Here is a 24,600-nt window from a genome sequence, read left to right on the forward strand (position 1 = left end):
GTGACATAAGGTGCCGGAGTAACTCATCAGGTCAGGTAGCATCTCTGGAGAACATGGATAGGTGACGTTCCAGGTTTAAACCCTTCTTTGAAGTGATTGTGGTGGGGAGGAAGAAAGTTAGAAGGGGGGGGGGGGGGGGGGCAGGATAAAGCCTGGCGAGTGATAAGTAGGCAAAATGTGTAGGAAGGAACTGCAGATGCTGGTTTAAACCGAAGATAGACCCAAAAAGCTGGAGTAACTCTGCGGATCAGACAGTATCTCTGGAGAAAAGGAATAGATGTCGTTTCGGGTCAAGATAGACACAAAAAGCTGGAGTAACTCAGCGGAACAGGTAGGGTCTGGAGAGAAGGAATGGGCGATGTTTCGGGTTGAGACCCCTCTTCAGACTGGTTAGGGATAAGGGAAACAAGAAATATAGGTGGTGATGAGGAGAGATAAAGAACAATGAATAGGGCAATAAAGTAACAATGATAAAGGAAACAGGTCATTGTTAGCTGTTGTAGGGTGAAAATGAGAAGCTCGTGCGACTTGGGTGGGGGAGGGATAGAGAGAGGGAATGCCGGGGCTGCCTGAAGTGAGAGAAATCAATATTCATACCACTGGACTGTAAGCTGCCCAAGCGAAATATGAGATGCTGTTCCTCCAATTTACGTTTAGTCTCACTCTGACAATGGAGGAGACCTAATACAGAAAGGTCTTTGTAGGGATGGGAAGGAGAATTGAAGGGGAAGGTACCAGGGGAGGGGGTGGTTTGGGTGGGAAGGGATGAGTTAACCAGGGACCCTTCTTCAGGGGAGTCAGGGGAAAGGGAAACGAGATATATAGATGGTGATATAGAGAAATATAGACCAAATGAATGAAAGATATGCAAAAAAGTGATGATAATAAAGGAAACAGGCAATTGTTAACTGTGGGGTCGGTGTGGTACTGGAGGGAAGGGGTTGATAAAGAGATGGCTGGACATTGCACAGAGATGAACAAAACAAAAGGAGTGAGATAAGGATAGAAGTGCGGTCTTTGAAGCCCGAGGAAGGAATGTAAGGGAAGAGGAGAAATGGGTGCAAGTCTATGTGGAATAATTTGGAGGAGTATTTTTACGTTAGTTACCTACAATTGGAGAATTCAAAGTTCATACCTTGGTTTGCAAACTGCCAAAGTATAATACGAGGAGCAGTTCCTCCAGTTTGTATGTGGCCTCACTCTGACAATAGAGGAAACCCAGGACAGAAAGGTCAGTGTGGGAATGAATGAGAAAGGGAGTTAAAATAGTTAACAACCAGGAGATCCAGTAGGCCATGGTTAGCCGAGCGCAAGTGTTTGGCGAAACGGTCGTTGAGTCTGTGGTTGGTCTCGCTGCTAGTAAAGGGGATGAGGGGATGCAGGAGATGAGATGAGAGGAGTTGCACGTGAACTTCTGAAAGTGAAAGGGCGTGCAGCGTAGGTTTACTAGCTTAATTCCCGGAATGATGGGACTATCATATGTTGACAGACTGGAGCGACTAGGCTTGTATACACTGGAATTTAGGATGAGAGGAGATCTTATCGAAACATATAAGATTATTAAGGGGTTGGACACGTTAGAGGCAGGAAACATGTTCCCAATGTTGGGGGAGTCCAGAACCAGGGGCCACAGTTTAAGAATACGGGGTAGGCCATTTAGAAAGGAGATGAGGAAAAACTTTTTCAGTCAGAGAGTTGTGAATCTGTGGAATTCTCTGCCTCAGAAGGCAGTGGAGGCCAATTCTCTGAATGCATTCAAGAGAGAGCTAGATAGAGCTCTTAAGGATAGCGGAGTCAGGGGGTATGGGGAGAAGGCAGGAACGGGGTACTGATTGAGAATGATCAGCCATGATCACATTGAATGGCGGTGCTGGCTCGAAGGGCCGAATGGCCTCCTCCTGCACCTATTGTCTATTGAAAGGGTTGGGGCAGAGGATTCATGCCATGTTGGACATGCCATTGATGTACATTTTAGGATTTCTCATTGGACATTTCCTGGAGACTCTTAAATCCGATATAACTGTATTTTGGTATATTGCCGGTTCCAATCAATGAAAAGGCAACCACTTGTGTTATGATTGTTTTTCTTTTCCTTGAGTGGATTTAAAGTGCTTTTCAATGCTTGGTTCACAAAATACTTGTTGCTCCGGTGATATTAAAATTATCTGTACTCATCCAAGATGTAAACACGACTCAGATTCATGACAGGTACAACTTGGAATATTTTTTTATACTTTTATCAGGAGCAAGAGCTAGTGAAAATTGTTGGGATCAAATATGAAGTGGGACCTCCATCTTTGTGCTGCATCAAACTGGCATTCCTCGATCCAGACACTGGCAAACTGACAGGAGGGTCATTTTCCATGAAGTAAGAGGCAGTTGTTTTCGTAGAATGTAATAAATTAGACCTCTATCAATGGATGTTTGTACTTGGCTGCATTTGTGATTGACATTGGGGGGAGCCACGAACAAGAAATCCAACAAAATATGCTTTTATCCTTGTGGGCTTAAAAGTACAATGGATGGAAACAAATTATTTCAGACTCGGGTGATGTTTTGGCTTTCACTTCAACATGGGAAACGAATATTGGCCCATGATTGCTCTTACATGAGCATAGAACATAGGAAAGTACAACACAGGAACAGGCCTTTCAGCCCACAATGTCTGTGCCAAACACGATGCCAAGATAAACTAATCTCATCTGCCTTCAAATAATCCATACCCCTCCATACCCTACCTACACGTATGTCTATCTAATAGTCCCGTAAACGCTGCTATTGTATCTGCCTCCTCAGCACTCCTGACAGCATTTTCCAGACATCCACCAACCTCTTTGTTAAATGCTTGCTCCTCAATATCTTTTAAACTTTGCCTTTCTCACCTTAAACCTATGCCCTCTATTCATTGACATTTCCACACTGGGAGACAGGTTCTGACAATCTACCTTATCTATGTCTCTCAATATTTCACATACAAAATGAGATCCAGATGTTTTGAATTCCCATGCCTTATTTCTGTCTTCAATTTGGATTCCCATCTAAGCCCAGTTGGAATATTTACCTGTCCAGGGGTCTTAGAGTCAGACATAGAGTCTCACGGTATGGAAGGCGGCCCTTCAGCCCAATTTCTCCGTGCTGGTCAAGATGCCCCATTTAAGCTAGTCCCATTCACCCACGTTTGGCCCATATTGCTCCAAACATAGAAACATAGAAAATAGGTGCAGGAGTAGGCCATTCGGCCCTTCGAGCCTGCACCGCCATTCAATATGATCATGGCTGATAATCCAACTCAGTATCCCGTACCTGCCTTCTCTCCATACCCCCTGATCCCTTTAGCCACAAGGGCCACATCTAACTCCCTCTTAAATATAGCCAATGAACTGGCCTCAACTACCTTCTGTGGCAGAGAATTCCACAGATTCACCACTCTCTGTGTGAATTTTTTTCTTCTCATCTCGGTCCTAAAAGACTTCCCCCTTATCCTTAAACTGTGACCCCTTGTTCTGGACTTCCCCAACATCGGGAACTATCTTCTAGCCTGTCCAACCCCTTAAGAATTTTGTAAGTTTCTATAAGATCCCCCCTCAATCTTCTAAATTCCAGCGGGTACAAGCCGAGTCTATCCAGTCTTTCTTCATATGAAAGTCCTGCCATCCCAGGAATCAATCTGGGATCAACCTTTCCTGTCCAGGGGCAATAGAACTTCTCTTGCTAAAGACATCTGCTGATGTTTAGGGAGTTGTCTCTGGTGTAAGCCATGTAGTGGAGGGAATGGACATCAAGAGTTCATTTTGATCAGGGGAAATTACGAGAGACCCAGGTAGTTTTGTCCTGCATTCTTCCTCTTAACCCATGAAGAATGCAAATGAAAACCCCAGATAATTGGCATATCTGAGTTTCTTTTGGTATCTTGAGCTGCCTGCCAAAACTGCACAATGAGTTGTCAATATTCATATTAATAAGTCTTAAATTGTATTCCTTTGGTGCCCTTGATATTGGCAAATATCCCATGGGAATCCAATTTTAATTCCATTATTTTCAATTTTGAAGAAACAAACCAGTGGGTCATATGTTTCCTTTGTGAATTCTAAATATAAGAAGAAATAAAACAAGATACCACTTGTTGTAACCATCTTATTTTATTAAACAAGGTCAAAATTTCCTCCGATGTGCCTTAATGGTTTATCTAGTTCACTGCAAATTGGTCATAACTATTTTACGATTAATCATTTCTGTTCTGTACTTGTTACGTAATTTTAAATAACATAACATAAGTTTCAAGACTTACAATAACCTTTAATAACATAGACCAGTTCTACAGTTATCCAAATATATCTAGCATTTTAAACATTTTCAAACATATTTGAATATTCTTTCTATTGGTGTAAAAAAAAAGTGTGGATTTTTCTTTTAATTATATTTTTTAATGTTGACTGCAGGTATCATGATATGCCAGATGTAATCGATTTTCTTATACTCAGACAGCAGTTTGATGAGACAAAGACTCGACGATGGAAAATTGGTGCGTCATGGCAAATCGCGCCGTTACCCGCAGTTTAGTTTAGTTTTGTAATAGAGCGCGGAAACACGCCATTCAGCCCACCGAGTCCGCGCCGACCAGTGATCCCTGTACACTAGCAATATCCAACTCACACGAGGGACAATTTACAAATATATCATACCAATTTGTCTACAAACCTGTACGACTTTGGAGTGTGTGAGGAAACTGGAGCATGCTGAGAAAACCCACACAGGTCACGGGGAGAACGTACAAACTCCGTACAGACAGCATCCATAGTCAGTGTAATGGCAGTTTCCATACCTTCTCAAAGTCCAACTTCGATAGCCATTACTTATCGTGGATGGAATGGAGGTATAGCTTACGCACACACCACACTCTGAGATAACAAAAACAAATCTTCCAAACGCTGTTTCTTGATTAATTGGTCTTTATTAAAGTAGCACAAATCAAAAGAGTAATTCATAACTTTTCGTTCTTATCAACTGTTTCTTCTTCAAACAATACAGTAAAAATCGTGTAGTCGTTACCATGTAGTCCTTGTGAGTGTGGCTGGTGTGAGTGTGGTAAAAAACTGTATTCTCTCCATCCTCCGAGACTAAACTTACCCACAATCTCTGTTGCTACGCTAGCCTCCTCCAATGTAGACACTCCCCATTACGTATCAAATCACACCCACAAGCATGCAAAAAAGACAGAAATTAGAAATATTAAACATGGCCATAATACAATGACAGTAACTAAATTAAGCGTAAATGGCTCCTACAGTCAGGATCGAACCTGGGCCTCTGGCGCTGTAAGGCAGCAACTCTACTGCTGTGCTACCGTGCTTGAGAATCATGTAGTGCTTTGTACAGTCAATATACAGCAATGCAATGTGCCTAGAAATTTGAACACACAAAGCTGTACTTTTGCATCACCATGCAACTGGAAAATTGGTTTTCTTTTCCCTCTCCAGAGTGGAGAGTAATTTGGGGCCATTTCAAATTGAATTACAGTACACTGCTCTGGTTGTTCACCGAGGCAATACTAGTGTACATGTGGGATAATGTGACACCACCTTGTAAAGCTCCATTTCATGCATTGTGAAGGAAATGAGACCATGTAACACTGCACACGACCTTAGCTGTGCGTTGAAGGAGCCAGATTGAGATTCCAGTCAGTGAAGCCCTGAGGTTACCTTTTATTCCCTTCGACTCCTTGGCACAATTCATCATCCAGTCTGTCATCTATCATCTGACCCTTCAATATCTCATCCAGTAGACAATAGGTGCAGGAGGAGGCCATTCAGCCCTTTGAGCCAGCACCACTATTCAATGTGATCATGGCTGATCATTCACAATCAGTACCCCGTTCCTGCCCTCTCCCCATACCCCCTGACTCCGCTATCATTAACTCTGTCTAGCTCTCTCTTGAAAGCATCCAGTGAATTGGCCTTCACTGCCTTCTGTGGCAGAGAATTCCACAAATTTACAAGTGAAAAGTTTTTCCTCATCTCCGTTCTAAATGGCCTACCCCTTATTCTTAAACTGTGGTCCCTGGTTCTGGACTCCCCCAACATTGGGATCATGTTTCCTGCCTCTAGCGTGTCCAATCCCTAAATAAATCCAGTCTTTCAACATACGACAGTCCTGCCATTCCGGGAATTAACCGAGTGAACCTACGCTGCACTTCCTCAATAGCAAGAATGTTCTTCTCAAATTTGGAGACCAAAACTGCACACAGTACTCCGGGTGTGGTCTCACTGGGGCCCTGTACAACTGCAAAATGACCTCTTTGGTCCATGCCCCCTCCCCCTCCAACACCATGTCAATGCTCCCGATTGTGAGCTGAAAACTCAAGATAGACCCTCTCTAATCATTACCCACTGCGACTAAAGTTGACAGCAGCAAATCGCATCCAAAAGTGTTAGATCATAGAACAGTACGGTACAGGAACAGGCCCTTCGGCCCCCAGTGTCCATGCTAAACACGATGCCAAGTTAAACTAATGTCTACCTGCACGTGATGGCTTATTCTTGCGATGACCATCCAGCACATTTCCAGGTGAGACAGAAGTTCACCTGCACCTCCTCCAACCTCATCTATTGCATCCGCTGCTCCAGGTGTCAACTTATTTACATCGGCGAAACCAAACGCAGGCTCGGCGATCGCTTCGCTCAACACCTGCGCTCGGTCCGCGTTTGCCAAATTGATCTCCCAGTGGCCGAGCACTTCAACTCCCCCTCCCATTCCCAGTCTGACCTTTCTGTCATGGGCCTCCTCCAGTGCCATAGTGAGTCCCACCGGAAATTGGAGGAACAGCACCTCACATTTCGCCTGGGCAGCTTGCAGCCCAGTGGTATGAACATCGACTTCTCCAACTTTAGATAGTTCCTCTGTCCCTCTCTTCCCCTCCCCCTTCCCAGATCTCCCTCTATCTTCCTGTCTCCACCTATATCCTTCCTTTGTCCCGCCCCCCCGACATCAGTCTGAAGAAGGGTCTCGACCCGAAGCGTCACCCATTCCTTCTCTCCTGAGATGCTGCCTGACCTACTGAATTACTCCAGCATTTTGTGAATAAATACCTTTGATTTGTACCAGCATCTGCAGTTATTTTCTTATATATCCAGCACATGCATTGGATGCATTAGAATTTCTATGCCTGCATTCTCTCACACAGTGAAGAATGCAATGGGATATTCATCATTCCTGCAATTAATATTTTACAACTGGTTGCACTGTTGGACTTAAAAGTTCTTCATGAAATTTAGACGGCATGCTATAAAGACTGACCAAATTTTGTAAGGCTGAATGATATTGTGACAGAAATATGAGTCTTTGCAGAGGATTGCTAAATATTCTATGTGTGACTCTTGTTCCTGTTGTAATTATTTTAGTAGAATTGCTAGGCTGATATTTGACAACAGAATATCGAGTACATTTCAATAAAATGAATACAGACATTCTGCCCGGGCAAGGCCAGCAGCTTAATCAAGGACGAGTCGCAGCCTGGCCACTCCCTCTTCTCCCCTCTCCTATTGGACAATAGGTATAGAAGTGTGAAAATGCACACATCCAGATTCAGGGACAGTTTCTTCGCAGCTGTTATCAGGCAACTGAATCATCCTACCACAACCAGAGAGCAACCCTGAACTATTATCTACCTTGTTGGTGACCCTCGGACTATCCTTGATCGGAATCGGATCGGTGGCGCAGCGGTAGAGTTGCTGCCTTACAGCGAATGCAGCGCCGGAGACTCAGGTTCGATCCTGACGTACGGAGTTTGTACGTTCTCCCCGTGTCCTGCGTGGGTTTTCTCCGAGATCTTCGGTTTCCTCCCACACTCCAAAGACGTACAGGTATGTAGGTTAATTGGCTGGGCAAATGTAAAAAATTGTCCCTAGTGTGTGGAGGATAGTGTTAATGTGCGTGGATCGCTGGGCGGCGCGGACCCGGTGGGCCGAAGGGCCTGTTTCCGCGCTGTATCTCTAAATCTAAAAAAATTTACTGGCTTTACCTTGCACTAAACGTTATTCCCTGATCATGTATCTATACACTGTAAACGGCTCGATTGCAATCATGTATTGTCTTTCTGCTGACTGGTTAACATGCAACAAAAGCTTTTCACTCTACCTCAGTACATGTGACAATAATCTAAACTGAACTGATTTCTCACTGTAACAGGTGATCGGTTTCGGTCGGTGATCGACGATGCTTGGTGGTTTGGGACAATTGAAAGCCAAGAGCCCTTACAGCCAGAATATCCTGACAGTCTCTTTCAGTGTTACAACGTATGGTAAGATAGCCAGTGCAGTGCACTGACGGCAGAACTTAATCAACTTTGACATTAAGTAGTAAAGTCATGAAATTATATAAAAATTCAGGTGCCATTTGGCCTATAATGGATCTTCTCTTCCATACCACAATAAAGTCTAGTGCAATAATAGCTCCCAAACTATTCCTTGAATAATTCCTATCGAATGTCTTTGTGATTGAATCCAAAGCTTCTGTCTCCTTGAAGTTCATTCCAAGAATTAATTCATAAATCGGGGACGTTTATTATTACTGCTAAAACACAAAGTAGTGGCTTTGCAGATATTTTTGGGGGTACATAAGGTTAAATAGATATTTAAGTCTTTACCAAAGGTCTCATAGCATGATACAGTGTGGAAACAGGCACTTCAGCCCAACTTGCCCATACCGGCCAAAATGTCCCAGCTCCACTAGTCCCATCTGCCTGCATTTGGTCCATATCCCAACAAAACTGTTCTCTCCATGTACCTGTCTAACTGTTTCTTAAATATTGGAAAATTCCCACCCTCAATTACCTCCGCTGGCAGCTTGTTCCATACACCCACCACCCTTTGTGTGGAAAAAGTCACCCCTCAGATTCCTATTAAATCTTGTCCCCTTCACTTTAAACCTATGTCCTCTGGTCCTCAATTCACCTATTCTGGGCAAGAGACTCTGCATCTACCCGATCTATTCCTCTCATGATTTTATACACCTTTATAAGATCACCCCTCATCCTCCTGCGTTCCAGTTCCAAAGTCCCAGCCTACTCACCCTCTCCCTATAGCTTAGATCCTCTAGACCTGGCAACATCCTCGTAAATCTTCTCTGTACCCTTTCCAGCTTGACATCTTTCCTATAATATGGTGTCCAGAACTGAACCCAATACTCTAAATGCAGTCTCACCAACATCTTGTAAAACTGCAACATGACCTCACAACTTCTATAGTCGATACTCTGACAGTTGATGGCCAATGTACAAAAGCCTTTTGGACCACCTTATCTACCTGCAACTCGACCTTCAAGGAACCATGTTCCTGCACTCCTAGATCCATCTGCTCTACAACAGTCCCCAGAGCCCTACCATTCACTGTGTAGGTCCTGCCCATGTTAGACTTCCCAAAATGCAACACCTCACATTTCTCTGTATTAAATTCTATCAACCATTCCTCAGCCGACCTGGCCAGTCCATCACGATCCTGCTGCAATTTTTCACAACCATCTTCACTATCTGCAAAACCACCCACTTTTGTATCATCAGCAAAATTGCTAATCTTGTCATGTATGTTCTCATCCATATCATCGATGTAGATGACAAACAGTAACGGGCCCGGCACAGAACCCTGAGGCACACCACTAGTCACAGGTCTCGAGTCTGAGAAGCAACCTTCCACCATCACCCTCTGCTTCCTTCCATGAAGCCAATTTTCTATCCATTTAGTTATCTCCTCCTTGGATCCCATGCGATCTAACCTTCCAGAGCAGCCTACCATGCGGAACCTTGTCAAATGCCTTACTGAAATCCATGCATACAACATTTACAGCTCTGCCCTCATCGACCTTTTTGGTCACGTCTTCAAAAAACACGACCTCCCACGTACAGACCCATGCTGACTATTCTTAATCAACCCTTGTCTGTCTAATTGCCTGTATATCCTATCCCTTAGTTAAAATTTGGATCCGAGGGAGGGTATAAAAAGTGAATGGATGGTGATTATGGGAGATAGATTATCCCAGTATAAAGCTGTGTTGAATCCTCTATTGCTCCTAGATTTGCTTCATGATAAGTTCATGTGATAGGAGCCGAATTAGGCCATTCGGCCCATCAAGTCTATTCTGCCATTCAATCATGGCTGATCTATCTCTCCCTCCTAACCCCATTCTCCTGCCTTCTCCCCATAACCTCTGACATCTCTACTAATCAAGAATCTATCTATCTCTGCCTTAAAAATATCCATTGACTTGGCCTCCACAACCTTCTGTGGCAATTCACCGCCGTCTTGACTAAAGAAACTCATCTGCTTCCGAAAGGAACGTTCATTAATTCTGAGGTTATGATCTCCGGTCTTAGACTATCCCACTAGTGGAAACATCCTCTCCACATCCACTCTATTCAGGCCATCCAACCATCCTAATTTCTCCAGGTTTCAGAGTCCAGTTGGTTCATCAGTCTTGCCCATCAAATTTGTATGTTCACTGATCTTTGCCACTTTAGGATTGTTCATTCACCATTTCTCCCTTTATTGTTTGGAAGGTGTAATTCCCTTTGCCTTCACACCACTGAAATTGATCTATCTTAATAATGCACATTTCCAAATTTAGTCAAGGTCATCTGATGTTCCTGTTCAACAGCAGCAACCCCTGTTTCCCTTCTCTGATCTGTAGTTCTTAAATTACCTAAACACTTCCAATCTCAATTTACCATCAGAGTCACCCAAATGTAGTTTTACCCCTAATCCCGTTTATTAATTATGAATTATTGTGACTACAAATCATTTGGGAGCTCCTGCAAAATAATTGTTTAATTGAAATTATTCCTAGAGCTGTTATCCATTGCTGGTTGCCCTTTATCCATTTCCTTACCTTTGAGGGAAGGAATGGATGACGTTTTGGATCGAGACCCTTCTTCAGACCTAAGTAAGTCTGAAGAAGGGTCTCGACCCGAAGTGTCACCCGTTCCTTCTCTCCAGAGATGCTGCCTGTCCTGCTGAGATACTCTAGCTTTTTGTGTCTACATTTGATTTAAACCGGCATCTGCAGTTCTTTCCTACACTCCTTACCTTTGAGTATCATTATAGCAAAATAAGTTAGAATTTTTTTAAACTGCCTATGAAATAAAAATGGAAAATGCTGGAAACAAACGCAAAAACAAAATACTGGAGGAGCTCAGCAGGCCAGGCAGCATCAATAGAAACAAAACAATGTTTTGGATCGAGACCCTGCATCAGGACTGAAAGTGTAACGAGGGAAGAGCTGGTGTGCAGTAAAAGAGTGAAAGGTAACGACCAAGGGAGGTCTACCTCTACTCTGTCTAAAGTGGGGGAATGCAGAACTGCAGGAAATTAAGGAGAAGGTAGACACAAAATGCTGGAGTAACTCAGGCAGCGGGACAGGCGGCATCTCTGGAGAGAAGGAATGGGTGACATTTCAGGCCGAAACCCTTCTTCAGACTGATGTCAGGGAAGTGGGCGGGACATAGATAGAATGTAGTCGGAGACAGTAAGATTGGTGGGAGAACTGGGAAGGGGGAGGGGATAGAGAGGGAAAGCAAGGGCTATTTGAAGTTAGAGAAGTCAATGTTCATACCGCTGGGGTATAAACTACCCAAGCGAAATACGAGGTGCTGTTCCTCCAATTTGCGCTGTCCTCACTCTGACAATGGAGGAGGCCCAGGACAGAAAGGTCAGATTGGGAATGGGCGGGAGATTTGAAGTGCTGAGCAACTGGGAGATCAGGTAAGTTAAGACGGACTGAGCGGAGGTGTTCATCGAAACGATTGCATATTGCAAATTCCACTATTTCCAGAAAAAGGAGGACATCTCAGATGTCCTGGAGTGAAAACATTCATCTCAAGAACAAATGAGACAGAGATGGAGACACTCAGAGAAAGGGATGAATGAATGAATGAATGAATGAATGAATAAGTTTATTGGCCAAGTATGTGCATATACAAGGAATGTGCCTTGGTGCTCCGCTCACAAATGACAACACAGACATACAGTTAACAATTAAGAATAAAGCATAACCACATCAAAACAATAAGGATACAACATTATGGTCTGAACAAGTGGGTGAAAATAAACCAGAGCAAAAAAGAGACTACAGACTTTGGTTGTTGAGTAGAACCACTACTCGTGGAATAAAAGCTGTTTTTATGTCTGGCTGTGGCTGTTTTGACAGTCCGGAGTCGCCTTCCAGAGGGAAGTGCTTCAAAGATTTTGTGGCCAGGGTGAGAGGGGTCAGAGATGATCTTGCCCGCTCACTTCCTGGCCCTTGCAGTGTACAGTTCGTCAATGGGGGGAAGGTTGCAGCCAACAACCTTCTCAGCTGTGCGAACGATCCATTGCAGCCTCCGGATGTCGTGGATGGTGTCCTTTGCTGGTAACACCTAATAATTAAGGGTCTTTGACCTTTGGTACAAATGCTCCCTGAGCTAAGTTTATGTCCTGTATTTTGCATTTTTATTAGCAGTGTAGTATGTTAAGGACACAAGTGCTGGAGTAACTCAGCAGATCAGGCAGTATTTCTGGAGAACACGGATGGGTGATGATTCAGGTCAAGACCCTTCTTCAGACGGTCACAGCATTTTCCCCTTGAAGTCCTTTTCTCAAGATAGCATTGATAAATTCAAAAGTTATCTGTTGAGAACTGATGACATGTACTTTCTAAAAAGCCACATCTGTTTTAAAGGGAATATATATATATATATATATATACATCATATCATATCATATATATACAGCCGGAAACAGGCCTTCTCGGCCCTCCAAGTCCGTGCCACCCAGTGATCCCCGCACATTAACACTATCCTACACCCACTAGGGACAATTTTTTATTTTTTTTTACATTTACCCAGCCAATTAACCTACATACCTGTACGTCAATACATATATATAATTGATATCCAATCTGACTCAAGGTTTGAGCAAAGGATCTGTGAATGTCTTAGCAGGCTCTAGAGGCATATATTTGTCTTTCTACTTCCAGCTGGGATAATGGTGACACTGAGAAGATGAGTCCTTGGGATATGGAAGTGATACCACCCCATGGTATGTACAAAGAAAACATAAAAGAGAAAAAGTGTACTTTTCCTTTAAGTGCAGCTTCTAGTCTTTAACATGTTAGGTACTGAATCTGCTGATAATGGAAGTGGACAGGTAAGTTTTGTTTTGTGGCCAAAATAGTGCAAAATATTTTTTTGTTTTTGTTTTAACTTTGTGTGTATGTGCGCATTTGTCTATTTTCTTTGAGCACCTATTTTGTTCTCTGGATGCAAATGGTAATTGAAACTTTATGCTAATGGAATCAAAGCAAAAGGCCACAGACCCTAACAATATTGCATACTGGTCATACTTAACCATAGCTTTTGGAGTGAAGTTGATATAATGTGCAAAGCATCTTACTAATTTCACTAGAACAGCTGTTATAGAAAAAGTTATGCACATATTAAAGGTCGTCATGTCAAGTCAATTTTATTTGTATAGCACATTTAAAAACAACACACATTGACCAAAGTGCTGTACATCAGTGCAGGTACTAAAAAAGAACATACAATGGCACACAAACTTAACAACACATACATAAACACTTTACAGCAGGCCTCAAACGCTAGGGAGTAGAAATAGGGTTTGAGCCTGGACTTAAAGGAGTTGATGGAGGGGGCAGTTCTGATGGGGAGAGGGATGCTGTTCCACAGTCTAGGAGCTGCAACCGCAAAAAAATTGAGAAATAATAGTTCTTAACTTTGAATTGAAAGATGTCACTGTTTTATAATACGATTATGAAAATATCATTGCAATCTTTTGGAAATAAGTAAACAAGGAAGTGAAAGTCAATTGTGACTCCTGTGTAAAATGTAGCTGGAGTTAGACTTTTTTTGTGCAATATGTTCTGAATGAATAATGAACACCTTTCAAAATGTGGCCTGCAGATTGGTACCAGATGATCGCAATCATAAAATTATACTTAATTTATTATTGTCACATCTACCGACGTACAGTGGAAAGCTTTTATTTACGTGTTAAGCAGTGTTAAGAGAAAGGGTTCATTGCTGCCCTGCGGATGAATGTGCAGCAGGTCATTTAGTTCCTTAGTTGAGATAATGGGATGAAATAGATCTGTGTTATGTTTAATTATCTCCTGTAGATTGACTGTGGATTAGGCAAATAGCGGTCTGAGTGTAGAAGTTCTTGTGACACGATCTTTTCACACCTTTGAAAAGTAGTGGATGGCTTTGCAAGGAAATATTTCTAACCTCATCTATGTTATGTTTAAGCAAATACCCCCAAAGAGTATTATTTCCATGTGTGTGCCGTTAATGCTGGTCCGTGTCCAGGTGAATCTCGAGGCAATATTTAAAGAGGGAAGTAAGGCAGTCCGACGCTGTTGACTTTGGGTGGGTGTTGACTTTTGAAAAAGTTTGCTGCTGTCTTGGTATGGTCTATTAATCACCAGCATCAACTTTAAATTTAAATTCTGTTCTTCAACGATCCGTTCAAATGAGCCGGTCATATTCTTCCCCTTCTTCCCAACCTTCCCTCCCCTCCCCACCCCCTCCCCCACCCCCGGAACCATTCAGCAAGCAGTGGGACAATACATCCATGTGGGGATTTATGTTTGGTAGAAATATCCAGTAAATTTCAAACGATAAGGGCAAGCTGATTGAAATAAATACATTTCTCTGAATAGTAACCCGGTCACCTATTTCAGTGTTTAGCATGTTGCAAAATCAGACACATATCAGTTTGTTGCAATTAATTTGGTACTGTAGTAGTATTTTGTAAGCCTGGTTCAATATTTTGCAAGAAAAATTCAATTTTGAACGATAGACAATAGACAATAGGTGCAGGAGTAGGCCATTCGGCCCTTCGAGCCAGCACCGCCATTCAATGTGATCATGGCTGATCATTCACAATCAGTACCCCGTTCCTGCCTTCTCCCCATACCCCCTGACTCTGCTATCATTAAGAGCTCTATCTAACTCTCCTTTGAACGCATCCAGAAAATTGGCTTCCATTGCCTTCTGAGGCAGAGAATTCCACAGTTTTACAACTCTCTGAGTGAAAAAGTTTTTCCTCATCTCCGTTCTAAATGGCCTATCCCTTATTCTTAAACTGTGGCCCCTGGTTCTGGACTCCCCCAACATTGGGAACATGTTTCCTGCCTCAGATGTGTCCAATCCCTTAATAATCTTATATGTTTCGATAAGATCCCCTCTCATCCTTCTAAATTCCAGTGTATACAAGCCTAGTCGCTCCAGTCTTTTAACATATGACAGTCCCGCCATCCCAGGAATTAACCTAGTGAACCTACGCTGCACTCCCTCAATAGCAAGAATGTCCTTCCTCAAATTTGGAGACCAAAACTGTACACAGTACTCCACGTGTGGTCTCACTAGGGTCCTGTACAACTGCAGAAGGACCTCTTTGCTCCTATACTCGGCTCCCCTTGTCATAAAAGCCAACATGCCATTAGCTTTCTTCAGTAAACCCTCGTTATTACAGACCTCTTTATAATGGATTTCATTTATAACGGACTATCTCTTTAAGAAGACAGGCTGGTGGTTACATTGTGGAGGTTATTGAAATTGACAAGCAATTGCTTTGATAACATATCATAGTGGCACGGTGGCATAACGTTAGAGTTGCTGCCTGACAACGCCAGGGATCCAGGTTCGATCCTGACCACAGCTGTTGTCTGTATGGAGTTTGTACATTCTCCCTGTGACCGTAACAAGTACGATGGATATGGGAGAGCTAGTGGACTTTCAAACAGCTTTTGACAAGGTCCCATGCAAGAGACTAGTGTGCAAAATTACAGCACATGGTATTGGGGGTAGGGTATTGACATGGATAGAGAACTGGTTGGCAGACAGAAAAACAAAGAGTAGGAATTAGTGGGTCCTTTTCAGAATGGCAGGCAGTGACTAGTGAGGTGCCGCAAGGCTCGGTGCTGGGACCAGTTATTTACAATATATATTAACGATTTAGACGAGGGAATTAAATGTGACATCTCCAAGTTTGCGGATGACACAAAGCTGCGTGGCAGTGTGAACTGCGAGTAGGATTCTATGAGGCTGCAGGGTGACTTGGATAAGTTGGGTGAGTGGGCAGATGCATGGCAGATGCAGTATAATGTGGATAAATGTGAGGTTATCCACTTTGGTGGCAAGAACAAGAAGGCAGATTATTATCTGAATGGTGTCAAATTAGGAAAAGGAGAGGTGCAATGAGACCTGGTCGTCCTTGTACATTAGTCACTGAAAGTAAGTATACAGGTACAGCAGGCTGCGAAGAATGCAAATGGCATGTTAGCCTTCATTGCGAGAGGATTTGAGTATAGGAGCAAGAAGGTCCTACTGCAGTTGTACAGAGCCCAGGTGAGACCACACCTGGAGTATTGTGTGCAGTTTTGGTCTCTTAATTTGAGGAAGGACATTATTGCTATTGAGGGAGTGTAGCATAGGTTCACCAGGTTAATTCCCGGGATGGCGGGACTGACATATGATGAAAGAATGGATTGACTGGGCTGATATTCACTGGAATTTAGAAGGATGAGAGGGGATCTTACATAAACATACAACATTCTTGAGGGATTGGACCTGCTAGACGCAGGAAAAATGTTCCCGATGTTGGGGGAGTCCAGAACCAGGGTTCACAGTTTATGAATAAGGGGTAGGCCATTTAGGACTGAGATGAGGAAAATCATTTCCACCCAGAGAGTTGTGAATCTGTGGAATTCTCTGCCACAGAAAGCAGTGGAAGCCAATTCACTGGATGTTTTCAAGAGAGAGTTAGATAGACCTCTTAGGGCTAAAGGAATCAAGGGGAATGGGGAGAAAGCAGGAACGGGGTACTGATTTTAGATGATCAGCCATGATCATATAGAATGGCGGTGCTGGCTCGAAGGGCCGAATGGCCTACTCCTGCACCTATTTTAATAGGTTTCGATCCACTCTATCCAAGCCATTCACTATTCTGTATGTTTCAATGAGTTCCCCCCATAGCACATAAAATACCAGCAAAAGTGAAAAACAAAGTCTTATGGGATGATACTAGAACTGTCAAGAAATGGAAAGAAAGTATAAATTGGGGGATGACTTGGGAGAATTCTTTAAATTATTTGCTCCCCGCTCAAACCTCTTTTATTTGTATAGATGCACAACACTCGCATGTAATTAGACAAAAGTGCTGGAGTGACCCAGCGGGTCAGGAAGCATTTCTGGAGAAAAAGGATGGCATTTTGGGTCAAACCCCTTTTTCAGACTGGAAGTAAGGGGGGGGGGGTGGGGGGGGTGATGGTGAACCAGAGGTAGGAAAAGGCCAGAACAAATCAGGGACGGTTCATTTGTTCTGGCTTTTTCCTACCTCCAGTTCCAACCCTCCCCCACCCCCCTCTACTCAGTCTGATGAAGGGTTCCAACCCGAAAAGTCACATGTTCCTTTTATCCAGAGATGCAGCCTGACCCACTGAGTTACTCCATCTTTGGTGTTAACCAGCATCTGCAGTTCCTTCCTACGCACATCCACATGTTGATTGTTCTTTTTAAATCTTGAGTTGTTGATATTATCTGAATTGGTTAGATTATCTTCTCAAGTGATGAAAGTGTTACCTGTAACGTTGTTGGTGCACTTTTATGTGGCGACTCTTGAGCATTGAAAACAAAGAATGTCACTGTGGCTTGTCACATGTGATAATAAAGTATCATTAATTAATTCATTCAATGTGTGATTTCTGTTGGATTTCAGCTGTTTTCCCCACTGAGCCGGGTTCAAGTGTTTCTTTAACGGCTGCTGAGCACAAGGTCCAGCTGTACAAACCTCAGGAAGGAGAATGGGGCTGCAAAAAGAGAGATGAAGAATGTGAAAGAATTAACGCTGGGATCAGTCAACTTATAACTCTTGGTATGTGCAATAAACAATGCAATAAAGTGCACAAATTAAATTCACGTAATGACTGACATTGAAGTTTTGACATCTTTTTAAGTTAATTCCTCTTCTTATTCTCCTTAAACCTCATCTTCTCTCCACCCAACTCTTGAGCTACTTTGCCGTCTTTATACCGTCCGCCAGACACTGCACCGGGAATCCATAATGTTTGACGTTATCCCACTTTCGCATCAATAGACAATAGACAATAGGTGCAGGAGGAGGCCATTCAGCGCTTCGAGCCAGCACCGCCATTCAATGTGATCATGGCTGATCATTCTCAATCAGTACCCCATTCCTGCCTTCTCCCCATACCCCCTGACTCCGCTATCCTTATGAGCTCTATCTAGCTCTCTCTTGAATGTATTCAGAGAATTGGCCTCCACTGCCTTCTGAGGCAGAAAGTTCCACAGATTTACAACTCTCTGACTGAAAACGTTTTTCCTCATCTCAGTTCTAAATGGCCTACCCCTTATTCTTAAACTGTGGCCCCTTGTTCTGGACTCCCCCAACATTGGGAACGTGTTTCCTGCCTCTAACGTGTCCAACCCCTTAATACTCTTATACATTTCGATAAGATCCCCTCTCATCCTTCCAAATTCCAGTGTATACAAGCCTAGTCGCTCCGGTCTTTCAACATATGATAGTCCCGCCATTCCGGGAATTAACCTAGTAAACCTACGCTGCACGCAACCTATCCTACACACTAGAGACAATTTACACCAGCCAATTAACCTACAAACACGCATGTCTTTGGAAGATGGGAGGAGACCCATGCGGTCACAGGGAGAACGGACGAACTCTGCACAGACAGCACCCGAGGTCAGGATCGAACCTGGGTTTCTGGTGCTGTGGGGCAGCAGCTCTACCGACTGCGCCACTGTACAGCCCCTCGTTAGTCATACTGCCCCTGTCGGTACCTGAATTCGCATTTGATGAAATGTAAAATGCATCAACCCGATTTTACTGTGAGCCACGGGGGTAGTTAAAATGGACAGTGGCGCAGCAATTAGTACTGCAGCACACAATTCTAGTTATCCGAGTGCAAACCTGACGTCGGGTGCTGTAGACTATGCTGGTTCTCCAGGGTTTCATCTTGCCGCTACAGTTTCCTCCCACAGCCTAAAGCTATGCTGGTTGGTAGGTTAATTGGTTGGTGTAAACTTCTCCTATTCTAGTTAGATGGCAGGGGAAAGTCGGGAGGTGTTGATGGGTCTGTGGGAGGAGAATTGATTGCAAGGAAATAGTCAAGTTGGGTTTATTGTCATATGCACAAGTAGAGTGAGGTATATGCACAATGAAAATCTCACTTGCAGCAGCAGCATCGTAAACACATACCACTCAGACAACACACCATGGTTCAGCGGTAGAGTTGCTGCCTTACAGCATTAGAGACCCAGGTTCGATCCTGACGAAAGGTGTTGTCTGTACGTGTTTGTACGTTCTCCCCATGACCTGCGTGTGCTTCCTCCGGGAGCTCCAGTTTCCTCCCACGCCCCGAAGACGTACAGGTTTGCCATTTAACTGCCTTGGTAACAATTGTAAATTGTCCCCAATGTGTGTAGGATTGTGTTAGGATTGTGTTCCCTGAAGGTGGAATCTCATGTGGATAGGGTGGTGAAGAAGGCGTTTGGTATGCTTGCCTTTATAAATCAGAGCATCGAATATAGAAGTTGGGATGTAATGTTGAAATTGTACAGGGCATTGGTGAGGCCGAATCTGGAGTATGGTGTGCAGTTCTGGTCGCCAAATTATAGGAAGGATGTCGACAAAATGGAGAGGGTACAGAGGAGATTTACTAGAATGTTGCCTGGGTTTCAGCACTTAAGCTACAGAGAGAGGTTGAACAGGTTGGGTCTTTATTCTTTGGAGCGTAGAAGGTTGAGGGGGGACTTGATAGAGGTTTTTAAATTTTTAAGAGGGACGGACAGAGTTGACGTGGGTAGGCTTTTCCCTTTGAGAGTGGGGAAGATTCCAACAAGGGGACATAACTTCAGAATTAAGGGACAAAAGTTTAGGGGTAACATGAGGGGTAACTTCTTTACTCAGAGGGTGGTGGCTGTGTGGAATGAGCTTCCGGTGGAAGTGGTGGAGGCAGGCTCGATTTTATTATTTAAGAGTAAATTGGATAGGTATATGGATAGGAGGGGATTGGAGGGTTATGGTCTGAGAGCAGGTAGATGAGACTAGGTCAGAGAAAGTGGTCGGCGTGGACTGGTAGGGCCGAACGGGCCTGTTTCCGTGCTGTAATTGTTATATGGTTATATAAGTGCGGGGATCGTTGGTCGGTGCGGACTCGGTGGACTGAAGGACCTGATTCCGTGCTGTATCTCTAAATGAAACTTTTTTTTAAATGCATAAATTATGTATATTATGCAAGAAATATACAACATTATGCATAAATTATACAGCAGTGGGGGGGGGAAAACAGGTATTGAGTGCATTGGTGAGGCAATGGGTCTGATGGGAATGTTCTGAGAGATGACATTGGGCTGGGCTGAATGTCGGTGGTCACTTGCATCAGAAAATAAGAAATATAAATATGAAAAAGCTTGCTGATATATCATGAAGATTTTAAAAAAAAATCTTTAGAGCATTATCTCCTTAAATTAAGTAAATTAATTAATATGAGGCTCACGCATTTCATTCATAATTTATTTCACTCTAATGTTGATCCCATTTGTATGAAAAGCCTGCCTTGGGGAGATTCATTTGGAGTAAAAAGATCTATGTATTTCATTGTGTAAGAAAATAACTGCAGATGCTGGTACAAAAAGGAAGGTATTTATTCACAAAATGCTGGAGTAACTCAGCAGGTCAGGCAGCATCTCAGGAGAGAAGGAATGGGCGACGTTTCGGGTCGAGACTGAAGAAGGGTCTCGACCCGAAACGTCGCCCATTCCTTCTCTCCTGAGATGCTGCCTGACCTGCTGAGTTACTCCAGCATTTTATGTATTTCATAGTAGTTTTTCCAATCTTTCAGTAACTTAAACAGAGGTGGGATGGTTGTATTCTAAGTCTTTGCGCAATGAATTATATTGTGAATAATTCCAACATATGCAATCTTTTTCAGATATTGCTGCTCCATTTGTGGCTCCTGTGGACCTTCAGGCTTATCCTTTGTATTGTACAGTGGTGGCATATCCCACAGACCTCGACACAATTAAAGAGAGGCTAGAGAACAGGTTTTACAGGTGAGCTTTCACCGCATCATACACGGGAGCAATAAGAAATGCAAAGTGTTGGAGGAACTTAGGATGTAGAGTCATAGAGTTACAAAGTCATACAACATGAAAACTGCCTCTTTAGCCCAACTTGCCCCAGCCTACCGTGATGCCCCATCTGCACTAGTCCCACCTGCCTGCATTTAGCCCATACAACATGAAAACTGGCCCTTTAGTCCAACTTGCCCCTGCCTACCATGATGTCCCACCTGCCTGCATTTGGCCCATACAACATGAAAACTAGCCCTTTAGTCCAACTTGCCCCTGCCTACCATGATGCCCCATCTACATTAGTCCCACCTGCCTGTATTTGGAGCATATCCCCTCTCAACTTTTCCCATCTATGTAGCTGTCCAAATGTCCAAATGTCTTTTAAATGTCGTTTATAGTACCTGCCTCAAATACCTCCTCTGGCCACATGTTCCATTTATCCGCTGTTATATAAATGTTGCTCTTCAGGGTCTGCAATTTTGTGTATCTACAATAGATAGACAGCACCTGTTGTAGCAGCCATATCACACTGCAATATGGATATTTAACTTGGGGATCAAAATTCAGACCTCGCTTTTGACTAAGATTTAAATCTATTGCTGTCAGCTATTTAAGTTAAATATTCTATATTTAACAAAACGATTGGTGCCTGCTTCCACTGTATTTTACCATCTTGGGTAACTCGGTTAAGGTATTAATGCATTAAAGCACTGAAGTATTGAAGATCAGTTCTTGCTCAGTTTGTTTTCACACTTTGAGGTTATTATCTAAAGTCTGTGCCAGCAAGTTGCTCTGAGACGTGGCAAAGCTATTCTTGGAAAAGTGAATAAAGGACGGATTCGGTGATGAATTTAGCTGCACTGGCTCAGATTTGTCTCTGTTCAAATTAGCAAAATAATTGCCAGACTTACTGGGTAAAAATCTCTGGCAGCAGATAGAAACTGCCTCTAGCCTAGCACATCAATGTTTCCATGCTGTAGTTGTTATATGTTATATATAGACTAGGTCAGGGAGAATGGTCGGCGTGGACTGGTAGGGCCGGACAGGCCTGTTTCCATGCTGTAGTTGTTATATGTTATATGTTATATGTTATATATGTTATAAGTTATGGAGCAGAATTAGGCCATCGCCTATTCCGCCATTCAATCATGGCTGATTTATCTTTTCCCACTCAACCCCATTCTCCTGCCTTCTCCCCATAATAATCCCTGACACCCATACTAATTCAACTGTTACTACTCAAACCTTACTCATTCATTGCCAATGTTTACTTTCTGTAATCTCTTTTGCCCCCAACCTCACAAGATATCTGTGCATTTCCAGTTCTGGTCCACTGATCATCCTGAACATAACCACTCTACAAATGGAAGCATGTGATATCAGCGTTCCTGGTCCCAAGCTGTAGAATTCATTTCCTAAAATTTCATTCTCCTCGGTAGTATTTCTTAAACATGTTGCTTGCCCAAGCTTTTAATATTCTCTCTTACATCCCCTGAAATAAGGAAATGTTGTATTATTAATGTTCCTGTGAAATACCTCTGAGATTTGCAGTGTAAAGAGTTCTATATAAATACCAGATATAACTTTTTTTTTGTTCTCTGTTGAAATTCTCTTTGACATAGTTTTTTTTTAAAAGTCAGTTTATCCTCTGAATCAAAGATTTGTTGAGGTAGGTTCCATCATGAATTGATATTTCAATTTGCTTTGCATTAAATTGCAGTAGATACTGAACCAGCAATGTCGTACTTTGTGTGAAAATTATATCAGGGGTCAAATAAAAGTAGCTGTAATTTTTCCTTGTAAATTTTACAAACTCATATTCCCATCTTGGAACTAATGATTGCAGTAGTGAATGTTAACAGTTTGACTATGGAGAAAAGCAAAATGTCTCATCCACTTGCCAGGACTCGAGGGTCTGGGCTGTCGCGAGAGGTTGAGCAGGCTGGGACTCTATTCCTTGGAGTGCAGGAGGATGAGGGGTGATCTTATAGAGGTGTATAAAATCATGAGAGGAATAGATCGGGTAGACGCACAAAGTCTCTTGCTCAGAGCCGGGGAATCGAGGACCATAGGACATAGGTTTAAGATGAAGGGGAAAAGATTTAAAGAATCTGAGGGGTACCTTTTTCAGAGGAGGTAGTTGAGACAGAAACAATTAGACAGGTACATGGATTAGCACGTTTAGAGGGATATAGGCCAAACGCAGGCAGTTGAGACAAGTGTAGATGGGACATGTTGGTCGGTGTGGACAAGTTGGGCCGAAGGGCCTGTTTCCACCCCCTATGATGCTATGACTTTAATACATTGAAAATTTAAACAAAGGCCTTCAGTTTATTAACATTTAATTGCCTTCCATAAACAATTGAATAGTAATTAATGGACAATTTCCCACTTAGTTATTGATGGTCTTTTATCTCCTTGGTTTAATTTTGGCTTGTATTCAAATAGATCATTTGTGCAAAGAAGCTTATTTTTGTCTCACATGTGATTGATATCATGCTGTGTGTACAAATGTCTCCACCAACATTCTCACCAAGTTAGCTACATCTCCCCTGACACAGGATTTGCTTATGCTTGGTTATGTTATAACCAATGGTTATGTTATAATAATTTAAAATTCAATGCTCATTCAAAATGATGTTGTTTTTCAGACGTGTGTCATCCCTGATATGGGAGGTACGATACATTGAACATAATGCAGGTACCTTCAATGAACCTGGAAGCCCTATAGTTAAATCTGCCAAATTTGTCATCAATGTCCTGCTGCATTTTATAAAGTAAGTTTTTGTTTCGTTATAGATGTAAATATGTTGCAGCTAATAAAAATCGCTTGTGCCTTAAAGTGAGGCATTTTGTTCCATATACAATACATATGTCATTAGTTTTGTTTTGTTTAGAGAAACAGCACAGAAACAGGCCTTTTGGCCCACCGAGTTCGCGCCGACCAGTAATCAGCTCGTACACTAACACTATCCTTCACACACTAGGGACAATTTACAATTTTTGCCAAAGCAAATTAACCCACAAACCTGTACGTCTTTGGAGTGTCGGAGGAAACCGGAGATCCCGGAGAAAACTCACGCAGGTCACGGGGAGAACGTACAAACTCTGTACAGACAAGCACCCGTAGTCAGGATTAAACCCGGGTCTGTGGCACGGTGAGGCAGCAACTCTACCACTGTGCCACCATGCTGCCGTATTTCATTTGCAGCTCGTATTGAATTAAATGCAAACCTATGAAAACTAAAGCCGGTATGATTTGTATGCTCAGGTTACAGTGCTTCATTGTAAAAATGTTTGTCCTATTTTTCAAATCTGTAAGACATCTCAGGTCGACAATGCTTAAAAAGTTAGAATGTCATTATATTCCCTGATTACTTTTCCAATGATCTCTCAGCTGTCGGTACTGCCTTAGTTGATTGACATGCCTTTTGACCATATCCTAT

At 42.8% G+C, this 24,600-nt stretch overlaps 1 protein-coding gene across 2 annotated transcripts in view; it reads left to right on the plus strand.

Annotated features, from left to right (window-relative positions):
- phip (PHIP subunit of CUL4-Ring ligase complex) overlaps positions 1-24,600 on the plus strand; it is a 205,731-nt gene that overhangs the window by 157,322 nt on the left and 23,809 nt on the right. For both annotated transcript variants that reach the window (XM_078399830.1, XM_078399831.1), the window contains exons 26-32: positions 2,244-2,368; positions 4,440-4,522; positions 8,185-8,296; positions 13,000-13,061; positions 17,760-17,915; positions 21,013-21,133; positions 23,806-23,931. In XM_078399830.1, coding sequence (XP_078255956.1) covers positions 2,244-2,368; positions 4,440-4,522; positions 8,185-8,296; positions 13,000-13,061; positions 17,760-17,915; positions 21,013-21,133; positions 23,806-23,931 — 785 coding nt within the window. The remainder of the gene's footprint in view (positions 1-2,243; positions 2,369-4,439; positions 4,523-8,184; positions 8,297-12,999; positions 13,062-17,759; positions 17,916-21,012; positions 21,134-23,805; positions 23,932-24,600) is intronic.

This window comes from Rhinoraja longicauda, chromosome 5 (assembly GCF_053455715.1).
Source record: "Rhinoraja longicauda isolate Sanriku21f chromosome 5, sRhiLon1.1, whole genome shotgun sequence".
In the NCBI taxonomy this organism is placed as follows: domain Eukaryota; kingdom Metazoa; phylum Chordata; class Chondrichthyes; order Rajiformes; family Arhynchobatidae; genus Rhinoraja; species Rhinoraja longicauda.